Source organism: Macaca thibetana, chromosome 2 (assembly GCF_024542745.1).
Source record: "Macaca thibetana thibetana isolate TM-01 chromosome 2, ASM2454274v1, whole genome shotgun sequence".
Classification (NCBI taxonomy): Eukaryota; Metazoa; Chordata; class Mammalia; order Primates; family Cercopithecidae; genus Macaca; species Macaca thibetana.
The window spans coordinates 125,407,756-125,430,069 of NC_065579.1; the positions used below are offsets into that span (position 1 = coordinate 125,407,756).

General features: G+C 40.8%; 1 protein-coding gene across 22 annotated transcripts in view; it reads right to left on the bottom strand.

Annotated features, from left to right (window-relative positions):
- Window positions 1-22,314, bottom strand: part of FOXP1 (forkhead box P1) — a 631,073-nt gene that overhangs the window by 140,742 nt on the left and 468,017 nt on the right. For all 22 annotated transcript variants that reach the window (XM_050781345.1, XM_050781346.1, XM_050781342.1 and 19 more), the window contains one exon: window positions 18,012-18,113. In XM_050781345.1, the coding sequence (XP_050637302.1) occupies window positions 18,012-18,113 (102 nt within the window). The remainder of the gene's footprint in view (window positions 1-18,011; window positions 18,114-22,314) is intronic.

Below are 22,314 nucleotides of genomic sequence, written 5' to 3' on the forward strand. Positions count from 1 at the left end.
CCCACCTACCCCTAGTGGCACCTCCAGCTGTTGTCACCATCAGCTGAGCAGACAGATGAAGCCTCAGCTGGTCTCAAGATCCTTTTATAAACCAGTTTTGTTCAGACTTCTATTAGTCAAAATCCTGATCTACATAAGAGTTTCTGCAAGCCCATTAATTATGCCTTTGATCTGCAGTTACATTATCTTCAATTAAGCATTAATATATTGTGCGTGAACTGACACCGTGTCATGCAAAATGGTGAGGCCCCTGGAATACGTTTCCAAAGCCAGCATTCGAAATAGAGCTGCATAGGCAGCAAAATATTTATTTTCAAATTCATCTGTATACATTTTCAAAATTACTGCTCTCTAAATTTTCTTTGAAATGTCTGACCTGCTGTTCATAAGTCAAAAAATATAATCTCTCTTTTGTAGGAATCCAATTGGTAAATTGTGTTAAAAAAAATATTAGACTGCCTACTGCCATTAGATGGTGGGTATTTGGGCCTCACACAGTTGGTGTTACCTTAAAGAAAAACTGCCTTAATTGCCATGTGGCCCTCATGGACCATGCTGTAGTAAGATGATTTTGCCTTCATCATTTAATAGCCCCAAAATTCCAAAACAATTGTAGAATGAAGAGGATTCTACTTTTTAAAAGCCAAATCATATGCTAATGTAACACAGATAAGGAGGTAAGAAGCCCAGTTGGTCTTCCTAGTTCCACATTGGCAGTTTTTTCTTTCCATATTTTGCAAAATGAGCAAAGAAGGTATTTGTTTATAAAATACTGGCAGAAGAAAGCTCCTAGATCAACACAGAGTCTACATTTTAAGTAACATTTAGGCTGCTGAATGAGGTATGCCCTAAACTCCTGGAGACCAGGTGTGACACTGAGACACGGGTCCATTTCAACACTTACCTGAAAGGTATCCAAATCACTTTGGTCAGATATCAAGTTAGTAATCTGGTGAACCACAGTATTTCCCAATTTGGGCTGAGCTGGGAATATTCTAAAAATGGGTGCATATTACAACAAATGTGGCATAATCATTCCAAAGAAGAAATGTGTTAAATGTATAGAGTAAAGGAGATGAACTGTACGTTTTAAATCTCAAGGTAGACCTTCAATATATCAACCGGACCACCTATTTTTGTCACTCCCTGGACTTCTCAATAGGACTTTAAGGTTAACAGGGTGAGTGGCCTACTTAATTCTTATATTAGTGTATTCAGCTTCCTGTCCAATGCTACTTCCTGCATAAATTTACACAAAGGCAAAATCTAAGACTCCTGAGCTGGGATTTCCCAGTATCTTCTGATGACTATAGATGGCTTGCATTGCTGAAATGAGGTCAGAGAGTTCATTTCTGCTACCCTAGAAGAAGGCTAGGGGATGAAGAAATGAGGAAAAAGCAGAATGAAATCAATACTAAGACTTTAAGTTGGAAATGTACTTAGCTGTCTTCTTGACTGGTGGTCTTCAACCATGGGTGGGCATAAAAAGCACTTAGGAAGGTTTTTAAACACACGCATGCTTGGGCCCATCCTAAGATTCTCACTCAGAAGATAAGAGTTCAGGAGCCTAACTGTGATTTTTAAAAGCTTTGAGCCCTAGATCTTGATAAGGGTAATAATTATATTAGTTCTGATGCACCCCTAGGATTGAAAACCACTGACTAGTCATTTATAGATAAGAAACTGAGACTTACAAATGTAACTCACTCTGCCAAAATCCAACATGCTTGGGTTCAAAATACAAACAATGGAGGAAAATTATGTGAGCACCTGACTGGGCATCTTAAGAGGGCTCCATGTTGAAGCAGTCCCATTATGTCTTGGATTCAAGACAGAGCTATATGCATCTTAGACACTGTAGATCTATATAACTAGTAAGATATTTTTTTGACAGTAGTAAAGTGTTTTAATGTAATACAATCAGATATATTATGAAAATATTCAAATAGATGAGAGTAAAATGTCTTGAAAGGGTACTTTCCTCAATATCACACAAGTATGTGGTATAAGCCAACTGTAACCCTGCCAGCTGTGGCCATTTTCTTGAATCTCAAAAGATCCGAAAAATTACTAGTTTCACCATTACGCCTATTTTAATGCATGGATAGATTTCCGACTAACACAATGAAAAGGAAAGAAAGTGGGGTGTTGGGTGGCACATCTGTGCAAATGAAAAAAAACGATGCCTCCTCCTCCAAGCTGACACAGCCCCAGTCCCATGCCAGGGTACATTAGGATAAACAACTGCTAGATTTCAGCCCTTGCTAGTCCCCTCAATAAGGAATCCTGGTTCAATGAACAACCTGCATGATCATATCCAGTCATCTAAAGCAGAGGTCTGACAACTACCGCCCAAATCTGGGCTGCCACCTGTGTATGGCCCTTGAGCTAAGAATTGTTTTTATATTCTTAAATAGCAGGGAAAAACAAAAGAAGAACGTTTTGTGACGTGAAAATTATATGAAATTTATACTTCAGTGTCCACAAATGAATTTTTATTGGCATATAGCCATGCTTATTCATTTACAGATTGTCTATGGATACTTTTACATGACAAAAAACAGAGTACGTAGTTGCCACAGAGACAGTACGGCCCACAAAACCAAAAATATTCACTATCTGGCTCTTTACAGAGAAATTTTGCTAATCCCTGAACTAATGGGAAGAAAAGAACTACTAGTAAACCAAATTCCTTTTGCAGATATCATAAAAAGTTCCAAGCAAACATGGTAGGTGAAATAGTTTATATATACAAACTTGAAACTGAGACAACAATGGAGGAAGGTCAACTTCATTACCCAGCCACCTTGACAGTACCTTTAAATGTCATCAATCAGAACGTGCCTTGCAGGACTTGCAGGGGCTCATTATAAATTACAGCACATGGGCCACTGACACAATCCAGGGAGGGTAACAGGGCTCTGGTGACGTAACATGATAAAGAGATTTCTTTGTAGAGCTCTACATGGCACAGAGCTGGAGAATTTCCAGGAAATTTAATTTCTAGAGTGCCACCTTTGACTATCCAAGACAATTCCATCCAAACACCGAGCATCTTTGAAGAAAATTTTATCTTCTGGAAATGCTTGTCACTGGGTGTCATCCTCAAAAATATAAATTTGAAGCTATTTTTTCCAATGAGACAGACTAAATCCAGGATGTAGATTTTCCAATTAGACTCTTTTTAAACATCTGTTGGTAGGCTGTGTTTAACATTAGTTATTTGTGCAAAGCACAATTTGATTAGACTGTCTGAAACCAAGCCAAAGTCTGCAAAATAATAGCTCAATTAAATTCTATTTTGCTTTCATTTGTCTTAGATTTTCCTGAGTGTGATACTGTTGCAAATAATCAAGTAAACCAATTCCTTTCAAAATGAGAGATTTAGGTGTATTTTCCTTCCTCCCCGCAAGTGTATTTAATAATCTATTCCATCTTCGCTATGCTTCACTGAACGTAATCTTGACACCAAATACATTTCTGTATTTTGCCTTTAGTCTTCCTTAATTTTCTATACTTATGAATTAAAGTTCTATGCCATTAATATTATACCTTAAACAGATTAGCAAATGTACAAAGGCAGGCACAGGGCATTAGGGTAGTCTAACTGCACTACAGGAATGTTCTGATTTTCACCCCATACCTGGCAGGATTCATTTTATCAACCCAATGAAGATTTCGGCAGGACTGACATTGGATTTTTTTTTTAATGCCGTTTTTATGGTCTTGAAATGTTTCTAGGGGCTCGCGAACCTGAGACCAGTCTGAAGCCTCTTCAACTGAACCAGTATCAATTTTCCTTTCTTTTTGGCTTAGGTATGTCACTCCTTCATTCAGTCACTCATTCATCACTCAGTTATTCACTAACTCATTCATGAATAAATGTCTACGCTTTATGTCAGGAATGGTGTGGAATGCCACAGCGTCAAGATTTCAGATTAAGGACCAGTTCTTTGCTAATAAGACTACCTATCATTAATTCATGTGAAATTCTGGAAGACAAGAACAAAAGAAAGACCAGGACGAAATTTTTAGAATAGCATGACCCTTATTTGTACCTAAAATGACACATTTAGGAAAATACTGTGCAATCAATTTAATGCTGGTAACAGTAGTTAGTAGCACGGATGATGACAGAAGCTAAACTTTATTAAGTGCTTTTTATGTATCTTTCTAAGCTATTTACATATATTACTCAGCTAATATTCATAACAACACCATGGGATAAATGCTATGATTACCGCATTTTACAGATTGATGTCCTCCCATCAATTCTGGTTACCCATGAGTTGATTACAAGCAAAAGGATAGTCCCCATTCCACAGCTAAAACATGCATTTGAAAAATGGACAATACCAAGTGAACTAAAATATAACATGGAATTTACTAGGTTATTTTCCCTTTAAAAACAGTTTTTAGGCTGCACACAGTGGCTCATGCCTGTAATCCCAGCACTTTGGGAGGCCGAGGTGAGGTCAGGAGTTTGAGACCAACCTGGCCAACATGGTGAAACTTCATCTCTACTAAAAACAGAAACAATTGGCTGGGTGTGATGGCATGCCTCTGTAATCCCAGCTACTCTGGAGGCTGAGGCAGGAGAATCGCTTGAACCCTGGAGGCGGAGGTTGCAGTGAGCTGAGATCATGCCATTGCACTCCAGCCTGGGCGACAGATCGAGACTCCATCTCAAACAAAACAAAACAAAAAACCCCACAGTTTTTACACTTTTCATGCATTAATCAGTTAATCTTCACAACTGCCTTAGGTAGGTGAGGTTACAGCCACATTCTCTAGATGAGAAAACAGAAGTACAGAGAGGTTAAGTTACTTTTCCAAGGTCACACAGGATTAAAGGCAGACACCAGAGACCATGGTATTAATCACAATGCAATGCTGCCTCCTTCTCCAACATATTCTGACATATCAATCTCCAAAACTCAACCATCCGGCTGAGTTTGTGTGGCAGTCCAGTGCAAAAGATCCTGTGGCTTTAAAGGACAAATCACATTTCAGATCTGATCAAGAAGAGATATGGTTTTAGGATAAGAATGCAATTTGCCCAGTCTCGTGTAAAGTTATGGGGAAAAACACAAAGCATATGTTTAAGTTTAGGTAATACTTCAACAGTTACCACAAAGTCTATCAGGCTTCCCAGAGAAAAAGACCTCTCCGCTCTGACACGGATCAGCATAGACTACGGTCAGATAAGTCTATGGCAAGCTTGGCAAACAGAAGGTGCATATAGCACTTCTCCCATCTCCAGTGCCCATGGAGGACATACCTAATCAATCGTGGCACTCTTCAGAGCCCATCCTAGACCCACAGTCCTTCAAACAGCACTCTAGGTAGAATCACTTCATATCCTCATCAAAATTGGTAGTCACAACAAAACCTCTTCGCTGTGTAATTCTTTGTGGTTCAGACTCTTATTCTGTTTCTAGAATAAATAACAATCCCTTTATGCTCTCAAACAAAGAACAAACTAGACATAATTTCACTGATGTCTTATTAAAAGCAATTTCATTAGGTCTGACAAAGCGGCTCTCCCATGTGCAGACAAGGGAGTGTCTCACCGTAAGGTCTACAGTCAGCAGAGATCAGAAGAAACCTTCTAGGGGGCAGCAGTAGATACCAATGGAAAAGCAGCATGCAGTCACATGGGGGTGAACTTAGGAACGGGGCAACCCTTCACATCATGTGGTTTTTAGTTTCTTTCTGAAGAAAGCAAAGATATTCTCCTGAAATTGAACTCACACACAATTTAATCACCAAAGGTCTTCTTTCTAAACAGCAGGCACGGAGTACAAGTATCTGCAATTCTGGATTTTGGGGACTCTGAACTGTTACCAAATGGACTGTGCTTCTATCTAGCTCCTTACAAAGGAATGACGACTCTGAATTCATGACTCTCTCCCCTCTCCCCAGTCAGAAGGCTATAACCTTCTTCTCAGGACATCTAATTTAATGCAAAGCTGGAATGCTAAGAATCTAGATGAAGGCAGCAGGCTGGAGACATGGTATGATACATAACAGTTCTGAAGAGCAGAATGACATGGCATTCGAGGAGAGGCAACAAGCGGTTGGTAGGAGGTGAGCTATGCATGAAGAACAGAAGATTCTTTGCGGGGAGGGGGTGAAGGATTGGAAAAAGTCTTTGCCCAAATCCAAGCAGATGGCACCTGAAGGGATAGCTCTAGAATAAGATGGCAGCAGGGGAAACACAGAAAAAGGAATGGACAGAAAATACCAGCGGAAGGAAAAATGGCAGATGTGAGGATGAATAACATGCTGAGGATGAAGGAAATTCCTAGGTCAGTGATGACTCAAATCACTGTGACTAATAAGACCTGGGGACAAAAGGGATTTGCTGGATTAGAGATACTGAAATTCATGTAATGGCAAGCTAAGAGAGAACCACAGGCAGGCACTTAGGAGCAGTACAACAGGTCTGGGGGCACCCATGTGTGTGAAGCTTCTAGAACAAGCACATAGTCCAGATGCACTGAAATTAAAGGGGATCAAAGAAACTGAACTTGGGGGAAAGAGTGAACTTGGGTTCCAGAAGTGAACTGGGAAGCAGAAAGAAAATAGCATGGAGGCCAGGGGGTACTGATTTGAAGAAGTTGAAAAGATGGCAATTTCCAAAAACATAAGTTAGCCCATGCAACGTATTACTAAGGAGGCCAGACAGGTTAGAAGGATGGAGACATGGCCACTAAATTTAGGGACAATAAAATTCAAGAAAATGATGAGGAGAAAAGCCAGACTTGGGAGGAGTTTAGGAAAGAAAGTGACTGGTTTAAAAAAAAAAGGAAAAAAAAAAAAAACCACGAGGAAGCAGCAGGCTCAATATTCTGAGTCTAAAAGCTTGGCAGCAAAAGAAGGAGCTAGAGGAGAGTAGCTGGGAAGGATCGAGTCATCCGAAGTTTTGGAACTACCCATTTAAACTCCACATTTACCATGAGCACCGCAAAATGTCGAGCTCTGTCTGCTTGAATATTTACCACAGCTCTTCAATGGGACGTAATGTAAAAGGACAAGGGCTGGCGCTCTTTGCCCAATTGTGTCCAGCAGCTTTAAATTCTACTACTTAAGTAGTTAAAAATCTGTTCTTTTGTTGAAGGAGAGAACTTATGAATAGAAGGCAGCAACGCTAGACCCTTTAGAAATGACTGGTATTCAGTCCCTGTAATTTACTGGGCAATAATTTCAAACTCAAACAATCCCAACAGCAAGGTGGCTGAAGTCCACTGAAAGTTCAAAATGGGATATGTTCTCTTTAAAATTTTGAGAGCGACTAAATATGACAACCATCTGATGTATGAAAATTATTCACAACCAAAAACAGACAGTCTGGAAATAGCCGGGATGACTTCATTTAGACAGAATTACCCAAATCTGTTTCTAATATACACAGTACACATAATAAATTTTTACAATATGACAAGGAAAACAAACTTAATAAAAGTTCCCGATCTTTTGTTACACAAGCATGCTATATCCATGCTATGTTTATAATAGTTTGCTCATGATATCACAGCTCAGTAACAAAGGCCCAAGCAATACAAAAACAGTTACTAGGCATGACATCAGCTCACAACTACCGTAATTACATCGGTACACAAATTTCCCAAACTGTACATTTTCCAAACTGCTTCTCAATTTCAACGGCTGCCTTTAGACAATTACTTGCAGAGCTGTCTGCAGGCTTTGAGTAATACCCGTCTTTCTTCTCTTTCCCAAGCGTCATTTCCCTTTAGAAAGTGCATATTTCAATTATAAGCACTATTTTTCAAATATGCCCATCAACATATGTCCAAATTAGGAGACGGTGTGGTCTGGTGGTTAGTGAGGAGCATTAAGCATCAGCAACTCTGATTCCATTCCTTTTGCTTTCCCTGTTTGCGGGGCCCAGGTGGTAGCTCAGAGAGAGGCAGTAGAGTGTAATGGATGAAACCATAGACTCTTGAGCCAGATTGTATGGGCTAGAATCCCAGCTCTGCCACTTATCAGCTGTACGGCCTTGGACAAGTTAACTTCTCTATGCTCCCCTTTCCTCCCCTGTAAAATGGGAATAATAACAGAACTTACCCCATATGGTTGTTGTGCAGTAGTTGGCTCCTAGAAACTACTATATAGTATTTACTATTTAATATGATAACTATTATCTTTCTGGGACTCAGTTTCCTGTTTGAAAACCTGGCTTAAATTAACCTGATTTAGGGTAAACTGTTTACTTTTTCTACTGTCAGGGTAGGGGGTTGCAGCCTGGTCACATTACCTCAAGATAGTGAAGTTCAAGGAGTAAAGTTTGAATGAATGAATGCATGCATGTATGAATCAATGAATGAAAATATAGGTCCTGAAAATTACCAAGAGTTACAGAAGTGAAAAATATTATATTGTGGAAATTGAGCTTCAACCTATTTTCTCTAATCACTTATTTTCATGTTCCTGCAATGAATGTTGATAAACATCTCTGACCCAATTGAAATAATAAGTGTAAGGAAAACAGATATTACCTTGTGATTTTAGAAGTGTATTTCTCTAAGGACCAAACTTTTCTAACCCATCCTATATGCATAAACTCTGTCTCACTGTGTTGTGTGGTCAGCTGGCTTTCCTGACCGGGCAGGGTGCCAGGGGAGCACGACTACCCCCATTGTCACTTCTGGTCCATGGTATTGCACCAAATGCTGTTATTCTAGGCTCCAGGAAATTTTCTAACTACTGGACAGGGTCCAATGCTGTGTGCTAATGAGTTTCAGATTGGAGGACTTCACTGTGCATGTGTCAGAAAAGTGCCACGGTTTATAGCAAGGTGGGGGGAGGGAAGAAAAGACACACAAAAAGAAAAAACAGTAGTTAAAAAATGCTGGCTACTCAAATTGACAGGGAACGTGACCTCTGCACTTCAGCAGAAATTCTTGCAGACTTACAAAATAAAGGAGTTTGCTTTTATCGCACACTGTGAGACTCATATGGAAAAATGGAAAACACTACATCACTTGACCTCAGCGTGCCCCCTTTCAACCACAGACGAATATTGTGTACAAAAATTCTAAATCAACTTAAGATGTTCCAAAAAAAAAAAAAAAGAGAGAGAGGCTTTAATTGTCTACATCAGACTTGATGATCACTATTTTGGTTCTGAGATTTTGCTTAGAAGATTTACACAGGAAAAAGACTCAAAATTCCAGGAACGGTATTTTACCACTTTGGGGATAATGATGTAGTGGTCTCTATTGGGTGGGCGTATCGCCGTCTATACTCCCATTGCACTGGAGAATACTGAGCAAGCCTGACTCGCCCAGGCCTGAAAGTCACTCAAGACTAAAATCATGATTATTTGCTTACATTAACAGAACATTAAAACCAATTTTAAACAACTTAAGGAAACTCGAGCCATCTTTGCTTGGTGAGTCACTGCCATGGGAAACCAAGAAGCTCTTTTCTCCCTTCAAGGCAACCGATAGGCTTGACAGCAAGACCTCATTGTGGGATCACAGCCTATCCAAGAAGAAGCCGCCCGTCTGCTGCTGCTTTTATTTTTTTCGTTAAGAAGAATCGCTTCTTAGGAGAGTCTAACTCACAGAACTTTTGAGTAATGAGATTACATTTCCATTTTTTTTCTTTGGCCACACTTAGTCCTGGGGACTTCAAAAAACCAATTCTTTCACATCCTCGAACTGTCATCAACATTTTTTCAGATGGTGTCAATAAAATTGATTGCTTGCAGTTCTGAGTTCTGTTCTGCACATGGAAACCATATTATTTATTTTAAAGTATTTTCGATAGGGATGGAAGGAGAAATGGAACCTCAGGAAACCCATCCACAACATTTGGAGAGGGGTGGGAGGGAGCAAATCCAAAGCAAAGTAAATGTCCTGAACATTACCGTACGCTGGAAACTTTGACAAAATGTCCTGATGTATAAACCCTAAACCTGACTGTTGTGCTGACTGATACGTCTTCCTGTCAGATATGAATGATGTTTCTGGAGCATTAATATGTTCATTAAATTCTAACTCCCTGTACTTAAAATATTCTCTACTTTGGCTCAGAGGCATCTTGACAGCTCTGTTGTAATCATACATGTGAGGCCCCCAGTCTACACAGTTGTAGAGATGCCTCATACCTACAACCAATCTGTTGCTTTTACAAGTTTAATCTAGGTATTAAGCAGCTGATTGTGGAACCACGTTGCTTCGACATCTTCAACTCAGCTGTATATCACAGAAACCACTATGGGTGGTGACAGACTCCCATGATGCCTAGCAACTATACATGCCTCTAACTCCTTAATCTGTGATACTACAAAATATGGCTTGCGTTTTTTTTTTTTCCCCTCTTTCCCCGAAGCACAAGTGGACGACCAGCAAGGGTCCGACAGTGTTATTCCTAATTACCTTTTTTTTCACTCTTGATCCTGTGGCTCTCATAATTAGTTACCTGGGGCTGCAATCCAATTTGAAGTGATGACAAGAAAGTGATCCATGAAAAAGTAATAAGTTAAATCCAATTTCAGCCTTCCTCTAATTAAATGCACATGGAACTAATGACTCCAACCCTAGCATTTTAGTGATAATGGTAATTAGCGAGGTGGGAGTCACTCTCTTTTTCAACACTGGAGGTGTAAACCACAAGGTAAAATGGCAGGAGCACTCTTAATTACATGTGTCATTTTGTCAGCAATTTACACATTTTTGACCAGTCAAGTATGTTTTTTTCCCCTGTCCCTCTCCACCTCCTAGCCCCAACAACGATTATAACACACTAGTCCATGTTCCAAACACATGGACGCTCATAAGAGCACTTCAGACTTGAAAATAAGAAATAACTTTGCTTTGCCGTTTCTTTCTGTCCCCGCCACACACACATACACACAACACACAGACACACATGCACATGCACACACAGACACATAAAGATACACTTAGGGTAATTATGCAGATCTAAGTCCTCTTAATTGAAATCCAGATATTTACAGTGGAACTGATTTTTGTTAGTTTCAGTTCTCTTTTTTTGCTTATAACACAGAAAATAGAGTAATTTACTTATTTATGGAAAATATGACACTCAGTAGGTGCTGAGTAAACACGCCTAAAAAGAGAGGCAATAATTAACTTCTCGATGGCATATTGGTCATCTGTGGTTCTAAAAACCTGGCTTACCATCCTGGTGCTGTTACTACCTTTGTGCTCTGTAGCAAGTCAGTTAACCTCTCTGTTTCCATTTTCCTCATCCATTAAATGGTTTAAGGACAGTGCCTATACTACAGAGTAGTTAAGCAGCTGGTCCACGTTCAGCACTGACTAAACATTCATTATCTATCACACTTTGCATGTGGTGGCAAAGACATGATTACATATAGAATATTAGCATCATATTTGCATTTTAATTCTTAGATACATTTAAACTAGTGATCATATAATTAAATGTCCAAACTGAGATACTTTTTTTTTTTTTTTTTTTTTTGAGATGGAGTCTCACTGTCACCCAGGCTGGAGTGCAGTGGTGAGGTATCGGCTCACTGCAACCTCCGCCTCCCAGGTTCAAGTGATTCTCCTGCCTCAGCCTCCCGAGTAGCTGGGACTACAGGTGTGTGCCACCACGCCTGGCTAGTCTTTGCAAGACGGGGTTTCACCTTGTTGGCCAGGCTAGTCTTGAACGCCTGACCTCGTGATCTGCCCGCCTTGGCCTCCCAAAGTGCTGGGATTACAGTCGTGAGCCACTGCACCCGGTCACTTTTTTTTTTTTTAAATTGAAATAGAGTCTTGCTATGTTGCCCAGACTGGCCTCAAACTCCTGTCTCAAGAATTCCTCTGGCCTCGGCCTTCTTAGTAGCTGAGATACGGTGTACAGCATTGCAGTTGCACCTGGTTCAAATAGGGATTTTTTTTTTTTTTTTTTTTTGAGCTAGGGTCTTGCTCTGTTACCCAGGCTGGAGTGCAGTGGCACCATCATGGCTCACTGTAGCGTCGATCTCCTGGGCTCATTCAATCCTCCCGCCTCAGCCATCAGAGTAGCTGGGACTACAGGCACCGGGCCTGGCTAATATTTTTGTATTATTTGCAGAGATGGGGTTTTGCCATGTTGCCCAGGCTGGTCTCTAACTCCTGGACTTAAGTGATCTGCCTGCCTCAGTGTTTCAAAATGCTAGGATTACAGGTGTGAGCCACTGTACCTGGGGATACTTTCGAGAGAGAGAATTATGAATAAACAAAACCAATCAATAGTCATGGAGTGGACTGTCCTGGGCAGACTGGAACACAGGGCCACCTATATACCGCTGAAGTTGAAATACCAAAAACGAACTAACTCTTTATATTACAACTTACACCAAAATTTTGGAGGCAAGGACAAAACAGACTACCAAAGAAAAAAAAAATCTTAAAGCAGGAGTATGAGCCTGGACCCCAAGGTGAACTTCTTGAGGTTCATGAAATCCCTAAAACTGGATGTGACATTTTGTGTTCATGTGCATTTTTCTGGGAGGAGGGGTCACTGTTTCTATCATATTTGTAATGGTGCATGTAATCGGAAAGACTTAAGAACTATTTATAAAATATTTCGGTTTTATTATTTCTTATCGAGACTTATTTCTAGGGTTTTGGGATTCTCGAAAGTCATGTGATAACAGTAACATCTTAAAGGTATCACAATTTCCATGCTTTGTATCAATTTAAAATGCGAGGGATGCCAATTCTAGACAATGTTAACTCTAGACATAAAAAGAAGTTTGCCTCCCTCTCCTAAATTATCCTCCTTACTAATCAGTGCATAGGGCTATTACTTAAGGGTCAGTACTTCAAAACCATTCCATTTCACTATTAACAACATAAAATTGTAGTTTCCTTTACAGGTTTCCTCTTGCCAATTTATTTTTTAGTGAACAACGTGGAAATGAAACAAGCTACTAAGATTATATGTGGCATTAATGCAAAGCAAAATGCTGCCTAAAGCATGTTTTATATAACTGCAAATAAAAATGCTAAAAAAAAAAAAAACAAAACACCTGCTGAATCTTGTATTTTAACCTCCTCCACTTAAAGCAAGACTCCACATGATTACTCTGAGCTTCCAAGTGGACTAAAGGGCTGGCCTTCTAAGTGGGTTTCACCATCTTTCCTTCCAGCGAAATGACCTTCTGAGTAAGGGGCTCACATATGACATCACCTTGGAAGGAAGGGGATGGGCAGGAGGGAAAACTATCAGATGACTGGCTTCAGGTTCAAATTTTTTATAGGGGGCCTGAAACTGGTGAGCTTTCCACTGTAGGCAACACACAAAGTTTACTTTCTTTCCTAACTTTAATGCTGCCAGAATACACATGTACTCTTACTTTCTTAGGAGAAAATGTGTCATTTGATTTCCTTCCAGTTTATGTACTCGTGCCAACAACTAAAATGCTTAAAGAACCAAAATGAATTGCTACCCAGAAACGGTGGTCAAAGTTCCAAAATTTGATCAATAAAATTGCTCATCTACTCACAAATTAATCTTCAGCCAGTAAAGTTACGCATTTTCGAGGTTATGAGTACACCTGCACTGTTAAGCATTTATTTCATTTGTTTAAGCAATCTTCAGAAGTATATAAATATTTATAAAAGAGAGCCTATGCTGGGCGCAGTGGCTCATGCCTGTAATCCTAACACTTTGGGAGGTCGAGGCAGGTGGATCACCTGAGGTCAGGGGTTCAAGACCAGCCTGGTCAACATGGCAAAACCAAGTGTCTACTAAAATTACAAAAATTAGCTGGGCGTAGTGGTGCATGCCTGTAGCCCCAGCTACTCGGGAGGCTGAGCAGGAGAATCACTTGAACCTGGAAGATGGAGGTTGCAGTGAGCCAAGATCGCTCCACTGCACTCCAGCCTGGGTGAAAGAGCGAGACTCCATCTCAAAAAAAAAAAAAAGAGCCTACTATTTTTACTTATCTGTGATTTTCTTTTTGCAGCAAAACGTTAATTTGTTTACAACTCATAAGCCTCCTGAAGGCAGGGTCTGTCTCTTCAACAGTTCTGTATCCCATGAACACCAGCACCATGCCCAGCCTGCTTTGGAAATGATCACCAACTTGCACTTAATTAATTCAGATCACTCTGATTCTGAATTTATGATGGGGCCAATTTTCAATTTTCATTTGTATCATTCATAAAAAAATTTGCAAAGCAAATGAACAGACTAAGTAAAAAGATAATTTCAGTTACTAAGTAGAATATTTCTCAAGAACTTCAGAAGCAGTATCTATACCCGATTAATGCCTTCATTAATAAACCACATCATCCAAGAATGTGACCAGCTCAGATTTGGTTCAGTATGTGGATCTGCAAAGAGTGGCATTTCTCTCTTATTTACTCTCATCTCCCTGAAATTAGACCAAATTGGTGATGTTTGACTACATTTTATGATCTCTATCGAGTAACCACTTATAGCCTCCTCTAACTTTCCATTTTCTTTTGTTTGTATCATCAGCCTGTGAAACCAGAGAGCGCTGCCAAACATAAAGCAGGGAAGTGTGAGATATGCTTAAAATATGAGTCACAGTATATTTGGGGATTTGGGTTTCTTTTTTTTTTTTTCCCCTCAAGCTATCAGCAGATCAAATCCTCCCTCCCTGTCAAGCCTTCCTCTATGCAGAAGATCTGAAATTTGCTAAAATCGGTCTCTCGGTGTAGTTATGAAGGGTGAGAAGATCAGAGATGAGCACTGTTAAGATTTGCTGTAGGATTTCCCTTTCATTTCAGAGCCACTCCGGCGGAGATGCCTCAGCGAGGATGCAGTATGGCAAGATATATTTAAATATGAAGGTTATTCCTTCTGTGAATCACCAAGTCTATATGCATATTTTTATAATGAGGTAATATACCATGTGGCCTAGGATAGTAATTTCTCCTCTGTTTGTGGAAGGCCAGCCAACCTAATAAAGCTTACTGAATGTGCATGACCCTATCAGGCAGCTGAGGGGTCCTTCAGCAATCGTCTGTGATACACACACACACCAGTCCACCAACCCTTTAGATTTCTTTTCCCCCGCCAAATCTTAAAGCTGGTCTAAATTCTCTGCTTGTCAACTCCTCTACTTGGGGGGTAGGAAAAAAAATCAAGACATCTTCTTTACCAAAACCAGCATTCAAGATTACCCCTTCTCCCCCCACTTTTTATACAGACTGAAGAGCTCAGCAGAATGTGTGAGGTTGGTTTTGACACTGTCCTTGCCAAGAAAAACGAAGCCCTCTATATCATCCTCTTCTGCATGGTGGCTAAAAACCCTGGAACAGGCAAGAAGAAAAAGAGCCCTCAAAAGGAAATCCCCTGAAACTTTACTTCTTATATTTAGCCCTCAAGGAACTTCGTTCATCTTGGAAAAGAAGTTACCTAAAAATGCCATATGTTTTTAAAAAGCAAGTATGAGGGAAAATAATTCTACCATAAAAAAATCACAAATGATATTCAATACTGAAGAGCAGTGTGATCAGGCAGATTGTGTATGTGTGTATTTTTTTATTATCTCTAACCAAAGCTCTACTATGTGTAAGATTTTCCCCCCAATAATATATTTTCATTTTCCCAATGCACTTGAGGTCTGATGAATTCAAGAGGACTCGGGGTATTTTTAAGGCTGTGAGAGCTCCAAGAGGGAGGCAAAAAGAATGGACCATCATTTGAATCAATGAGTGACAGGCTGGGCTAGCTCCCCGTATACATTAATAAATTAGAATTTTAATTGTGTCTCTGTCCACAGGAGATGCCCCAGTACTTTAATATGTACCAACAATTGGCTATGTTATGGAATCTGCAATGTGGCCTCCGCTGCTGACCTCTGAAACACAATTCCCAGTCTGACTACGGAAACTGTTCAGTTTGATCCTTTCAACTTATTTGAATCCTGACAAATAAGCTCACAGCTGAAAGGTCAATATAGTCATATTTCATCCTCCAGAGCTGTTCTTAAGACATCTGCACAACAAAGCACTTCTTATAGCACCTGACATGGGCCCTCAATGGCACTATACCTCATTAAAAATGTCCCCTGCATGCGCATGCATTCCAAGGCACATGGTCTGGTGATGGTTTACCAAATAAGTGTTTACAGAAGGGTTAGTAAACAAGGCACATTGTCAACTCTTCCAATAAAGTGTCACTATAGTGCTGAACTCTCTCTGGAAAGTGAGTTTCCCAAGTACATGTAGAAGAACTAGAACTTGTTGGTCAAGGTCAGTTTGATCTTTGCGGATAATCTGGGAACAGGCTGTGGTTCACCCTGACCTGTGAAAAGTAAACACAAGCTAGAATTTAGGTTGACCTCATTATCCAATTAATTGGCACCAAGTTATACACCTATCAGCTACCGCTTACAGATTCTGTCCCCTCCTGTGATAGAGATGCCCACCTTCAGCTATGAAAGTAGTCTGAATCACTTAGCACCCGGGTGCCAAGTGCCCTCTCTTACATGTGAGCATGAAGACCCTGATTCAAGTTTCTTTGAAATTTCTATTACAATTTTCTACTTTGAGTCAAAAATCCAAATTAGAATTTTTTTTTTTTTTTTTTTTTTTTTTTTTTTTTGAGATGGAGTTTCACTCTTGTCACCCAGGCTGGAGCACAGTGGTGCAATCTTGGCTCACTGCAACCTCCACCTCCCAGGTTCAAGCGATTCTCCTGCCTCAGCCTCCCTAGTAGCTGGGATTACAGGCACCTGCCACCAAGCCTGGCTAATTTTTATATTTTTGGTAGAGATGGAGTTTCACCATGTTGGCCATCCTGGTCTCAAACTCCTGACCTCAAGTGATCCGCCTGCCTCAGCTTCTCAAAGTGCTGGGATTACAGGTGTGAGCCACCATGCCCAGCCACAAATTAGATTTTTATAAACTTACTCCTTCTTCTACTCCATTAACCCCCTTGCCTTCAACGTGCCTGAAATCAGAAGTTGCTAGAACAACCATTTTTGTATCTTTACATAAAAATTTCTTGCCACTTAAAAATGATGACCTAGAGGGCCGGGCACGGTGGCTCAAGCCTGTAATCCCAGCACTTTGGGAGGCCGAGACGGGCGGATCACGAGGTCAGATCGAGACCATCCTGGCTAACACAGTGAAACCCCGTCTCTACTAAAAAATACAAAAAACTAGCCAGGCGAGGTGGCAGGCGCCTGTAGTCCCAGCTACTCAGGAGGCTGAGGCAGGAGAATGGCGTAAATCCGGGAGGCGGAGCTTGCAGTGAGCCGAGATGCGGCCACTGCACTCCAGCCTGGGCGACAGAGCGAGACTCCGCCTCAAAAAAAAAAAAAAAAAAAAAAAAAAAAAAATGATGACCTAGAAACATTCTGAACATATCCACTGAAGAATTGGGTATATATTAGAATCATTACAAGACATAATATTAAAAGTACCACATCCTCCTCAGGCCAAGTCATAGTTCTTGATGCTACTGACATTCTGGGATGAATTACAGTGTGTTGTGTCCTGTGCATTGCAGGGTGTTTGGCAAGATCCCGGCCTGTACCTACTGGATGCCAGCAACACCTCTGCCCTGCTAGTTGTGGCAACCAAAAACGTCTCTAGACATTGCCCATTGTCCTCTGGTGGGGGGCAGCAGTGGGGGGGCGGGGGGGGAATCATCCCTATTGAGGATGACTACACTAAAATAAGTGTGTGTCTTTGTGTGTTTATCCCATTTCCAGACGCAACATAAGAGAATGTGGTGACAATTCTGAGTACTATGAACTTTTCTCACTGGTAACCTACACTGCCTATCAGCAACTCAACACTTGCAACTCCTTATCCTTCTATTATAATTCACCGATCAGGAGATCTTACGCCTGACAATAAAACTTTTGGTCAAATACACATTTTCCCCAAAATGTTATACCCTGCTAGTAAACCAAAAATGCACTTTCCACAGAAGATTTTCTTACATGATTTGCAATGCTCAACACAATCCACTCCTGAACTGCTTATCAGTTATCCCAAAGGGTAGAATGTCAATTTAAAAAGAAAAAGAATTGTTACCTGAAGAGCTGGTTGTTTGTCATTCCTCTTGGGAGATTTTAATCCACTAACTTGCTGCTGCTGTTGCTGCTGAAGGAGGAGCTGTCTTGCCACCTGAAGTGCCTGGAAGGAAAAACAGATGAAAATCCTTTGCGTTACTACACAGGTTCGGGGGACTCTTCATAAAAAAGGATTCCAGGAAGTGCGCTTTGGGACTGGGTCCTGACTTTCCTATTTCTTGGCAAATGAAAACAGCAAACGAAACTTCCCATCAGTCTTAGTTGGAAAACTTTCCAGAATTTGTTTACGTTTCCTTTGACTTGGCCAATTTCATCCACAGTTCCACAGGCATCTAAGCACATACTTTATTCCTACTACAGATCTGACATGAAATTTAAGACCATGAGTGATTGGGACTCTGAAGAAAGATGACAGAGACACTAGGAGGAACCCGGGCAAAGAGGAAAACTTGGGAGACACTACAGGGCCCTTTTTTAGGATCACCTTCACCCTCCCCCCAGTTCTTCTTGGGGAAATGTGGGGACTCAAGTTGAAAGTAATACTTTCACCCGATCTGAGTCCAAATAAAGAGAAACAACTAAGTGGTGGATCACAGGAAAAGTATACACTATGGGTTAGGCTATCTAGGAAGGAAGATGAAACAGATGAGACATACCTAGGATGACCTTGATAGAAATCAGAGAGGAAAATTTGGCAAATCTGATCTCTAGTCATCTTAAAGAGGAACATTATGTATCTGTGAACAAAACTGGTTACGTTTATTACAAATGACCCTTTCAGGCTTACAATATGGAAAGGTTTTTCCTTAAAGGTAGACATTGGGGAGGTAGTATGAATTGGAGATAAAGCAGGAAGAAAACAGAAGAGTCCTCTAAAATGTTTAACATATGACTGACAAATCTTTTTAAAAGTTCAAGACTGGGCGTGGTGGTTCACGCCTGTAATCCCAGCACTTTGGGAGACTGAGGCGGGCAGATCACTTGAGGTCAGGAGTTTGAGACCAGCCTGGCCAACATGGTGAAACCCTGTCTCTACTAAAGATACAAACATCAGCTGGGTGTGGTGGCAGATGCCTGTAATCCCAGCTACTTGGGAGGCTGAGGCAGAAGAATCGCTTGAATCCAGAAGGCGGAGGTTGGGGTGAATTGAGATAGCACCACTGCGCTTCAGCCTGGGTAGCAGAGTAAGTGTCCACCTCAAAAAATAAAATAAAATAAAATAAATAAAAGTTCAAGTAAAAAAGAAAAAAACAATGTCATCGATACACCCCCACGAAGACATTCACTGCCAAAGAATTCAGAACAAGAATAATGGCTAGCCACACACCTTTCCAAAGATGGCAGTAGGATTAGCAACAGAAAACTGAAGTTTGAGGATATTGTGCTAGAAAGTCATATGAAAAGTTGGGTTACTTGAGTCAATGCAGCTGAGAACCAAGAATGGCAGAGAACATGGCAGAGATGTCGAGAATGCTCATTAAATGGTGTGCTTAGAGTTTAGACACAAAATGAGACTTCTTATTATATGAATAACAATTTCTATATGGTAACCAAATTATTTGTGCATCAAAGAAGAGGCACACATAGATGTCATCAATACATCAAAAGGACCTGAGGCTATAGTCTTAGAAACTTAGTGTAACGGACTTATGATGGTAGTGTGTTCCTTAAAAAGGAACAGGTACTTCATTTATATAAGAAAATAACATGTATATTTACAAGAAAAGTTACAGGGACAATGGTGGAAGGGAAGAGAGGTAAGAGGGCCTGGGTGTCCCTGTGCATTGAACTCAGAAGAAAGAGAAAACAGAGTAGTCTAGAGGATTAGTGTTCATGAGCAGACACCTAGAAACATGGAATGTGCAAGAACAGTGCTTCTCCTAAAAGGACACGCTCCCTGAACTGTGCTCATAACTAGAGTTGTAACACATAATATTTTTAAGACACTGTGTAAGGTTGAGTGGCGCCTTTGTGTTTAAGAGGTGCTAATGAAAGCTGACAAACACAAGCACCGATACTAAGTGACAAAGAAAAGACCACGAGAAAAGTGGAACCCTGCTATCCCACCTCCCTACTACGTCCACCCCCGTGTCCCAGGGAGGCCTTCTGCCTACTGAACTCACCACGACTAGCCCTTCAGATGTAATGCACGGGCTAGTTCGGCTGTGAAGGGAGAGACAGATTCGACAAGGCCTGCCTGGAAGAGCCTCGAGAAAAGGGGCTGTCTGAGTGGGGCATCTGGAAGCCAAGACGCCTGGGAGAGTTGCCTGAGACTCTAGCCTGCTGTCTCAGGGAGGATTCACCATCACTGGACTCCGGGTTTCCTTGTCTCCTTGGAGACGCTCAGTACATGCGTAGGTGTAAAAGTGGGCAGAGTGAAGATTTCATTTATATCATATAAGAAAAATAGTCCCAGTCCCCTTTGCAAGGTGTCTGCAGGAGCAAAAGCCTCTTCTCCTACTATATATGTTCCCTTAGTTATTTCACATGAAGGTTTTACGGCTTTTTAATGTAGAAAGGGAACGGTTATATATTTTAAGTGCTATCATCAGGGTTCTCAGAATAATAGACCGATCAGCAAAGAACGGTTTGGTTGCTAGTTGGAAAGGCAGAGAGAGGGACTGTAGATGACAGTGCAGAGAAAAATATGGTGGGGAAGAGGAGAAAGGTTACACACACATTTAACACTAAAATAAAGCAAGCAAAGAAAAACAAAGTAATGAAGACTCTATATAACTTATACGCCACCAAATACTGGGAGAACAGGCACTCACTTTTTATTATTATTATTATTATTATTTTTTTTTTTTTTTTTGAAGACGGAGTCTCACTCTGTCACCCAGGCTGGAGTGCAGTGGTGAGATCTCGGCTCACTGCAATCTCTGCCTCCCGGATTCAAGTACTTCTCCTGCCTCAGCCTCCTGAGTAGCTGGGACTACAGACGTGTGTCACTACACCTGGTGAATTTTTGTATTTTTAGTAGACATGGAGTTTTGCCATGTTGGCGAGGCTGGTCTCTAACTCCTGACCTCAGGTGATCCACCCGCCTCGGCCTCCCAAAGTGCTGGAATTACAGGTGTGAGCCACTGTACCCGGCCTCAATTTTTAAACAGTCAAGTCTCAGAGCAGCTATAGTCAATTCCTCAGTTCAGTGAAGTGTCTTCGAGAAAAACATACACACATATATACAAAACTATTCTTTTTTTTGGCGGGGGGAGGAGGGGGCAAAATCTTGCTCTGTTGCCCAGGCTGGAGTGCAGTAGTGCAATCTTGGTTCACTGCAACCTCTGCCTCCTGGTTTCAAGCAATTCTCCTGCCCAAGCCTCCCGAGTAGCTGGGACTATAGGCACCTGCCACCATGCCTTGCTAGTTTTTGTGTTTTTAGTAGAGACAGGGTTTTGTCATGTTGGCCAGGCTGGTCTCAAACTCCCGACCTCAGTGATCTGCCCGCCTCAGCTTCCCAAAGTGCTGGGATTACAGGCATGAGCTATCGTGTCCGGCCATCACAAAACTATTCTTATATGAGCATGGTCTCATAAATGTACATAAGCAAAGGAAAGTATAGAACTTAAACCTAAGTTTTCAACAAATGCTTACTGAGCTGGCTCTACAGAATGATCACACATTTCAAAATTAGCTACTAGGATCCACAGATTTAATTTTTCTGGTTTGAAGGGGGTAAAAAAGTCATACCTTTTTTTTTTTCAGACCCAATATAGGGTACCTGAACTTAAATAATCATATTGCAAACCCCAGCCTCTTCATACCATCTCAAACAGAGGCCCACTAAAGATGATAATCCAAGATACAAGCACAGGGGGAAAAGGTTTGCAAACTTGTGTGAACCCAAGGGAAACTGTAGCCGACCTACTGAACAGAGAACACCACAAGATAAAGATGTGCAAACTGGCTTCCAAATTTCAGCCCCCAAATGAATAAACACAGGTAAAATAACTTTAAATATTTGGGATGGAGAAACAACACTAGTGCAGAGAATAATTCATTTTGATATGAATTGCTATGAATTATCCCACAATAATTCCCCAGCTTTATCAGGAGTATGTTAACAGAGTAGGAACAAATTATTATCCATATCCTCCCCAAATTAAAATCCATTTAAAAATTGCCTTAGGTCTCAGCAGGAGTTTTAAAACCTAACTGAACAGAACTTATAACATGCTTTGAAATCAATCACTAAAAGGTGTTTCCTTTCCATGATATATAAATTACTGTGGTCTAGATTTTAAATTGTCACATGCAAGGAGAGGCAATAAATCCTTAATGTTTAACACTATGTATCTGGG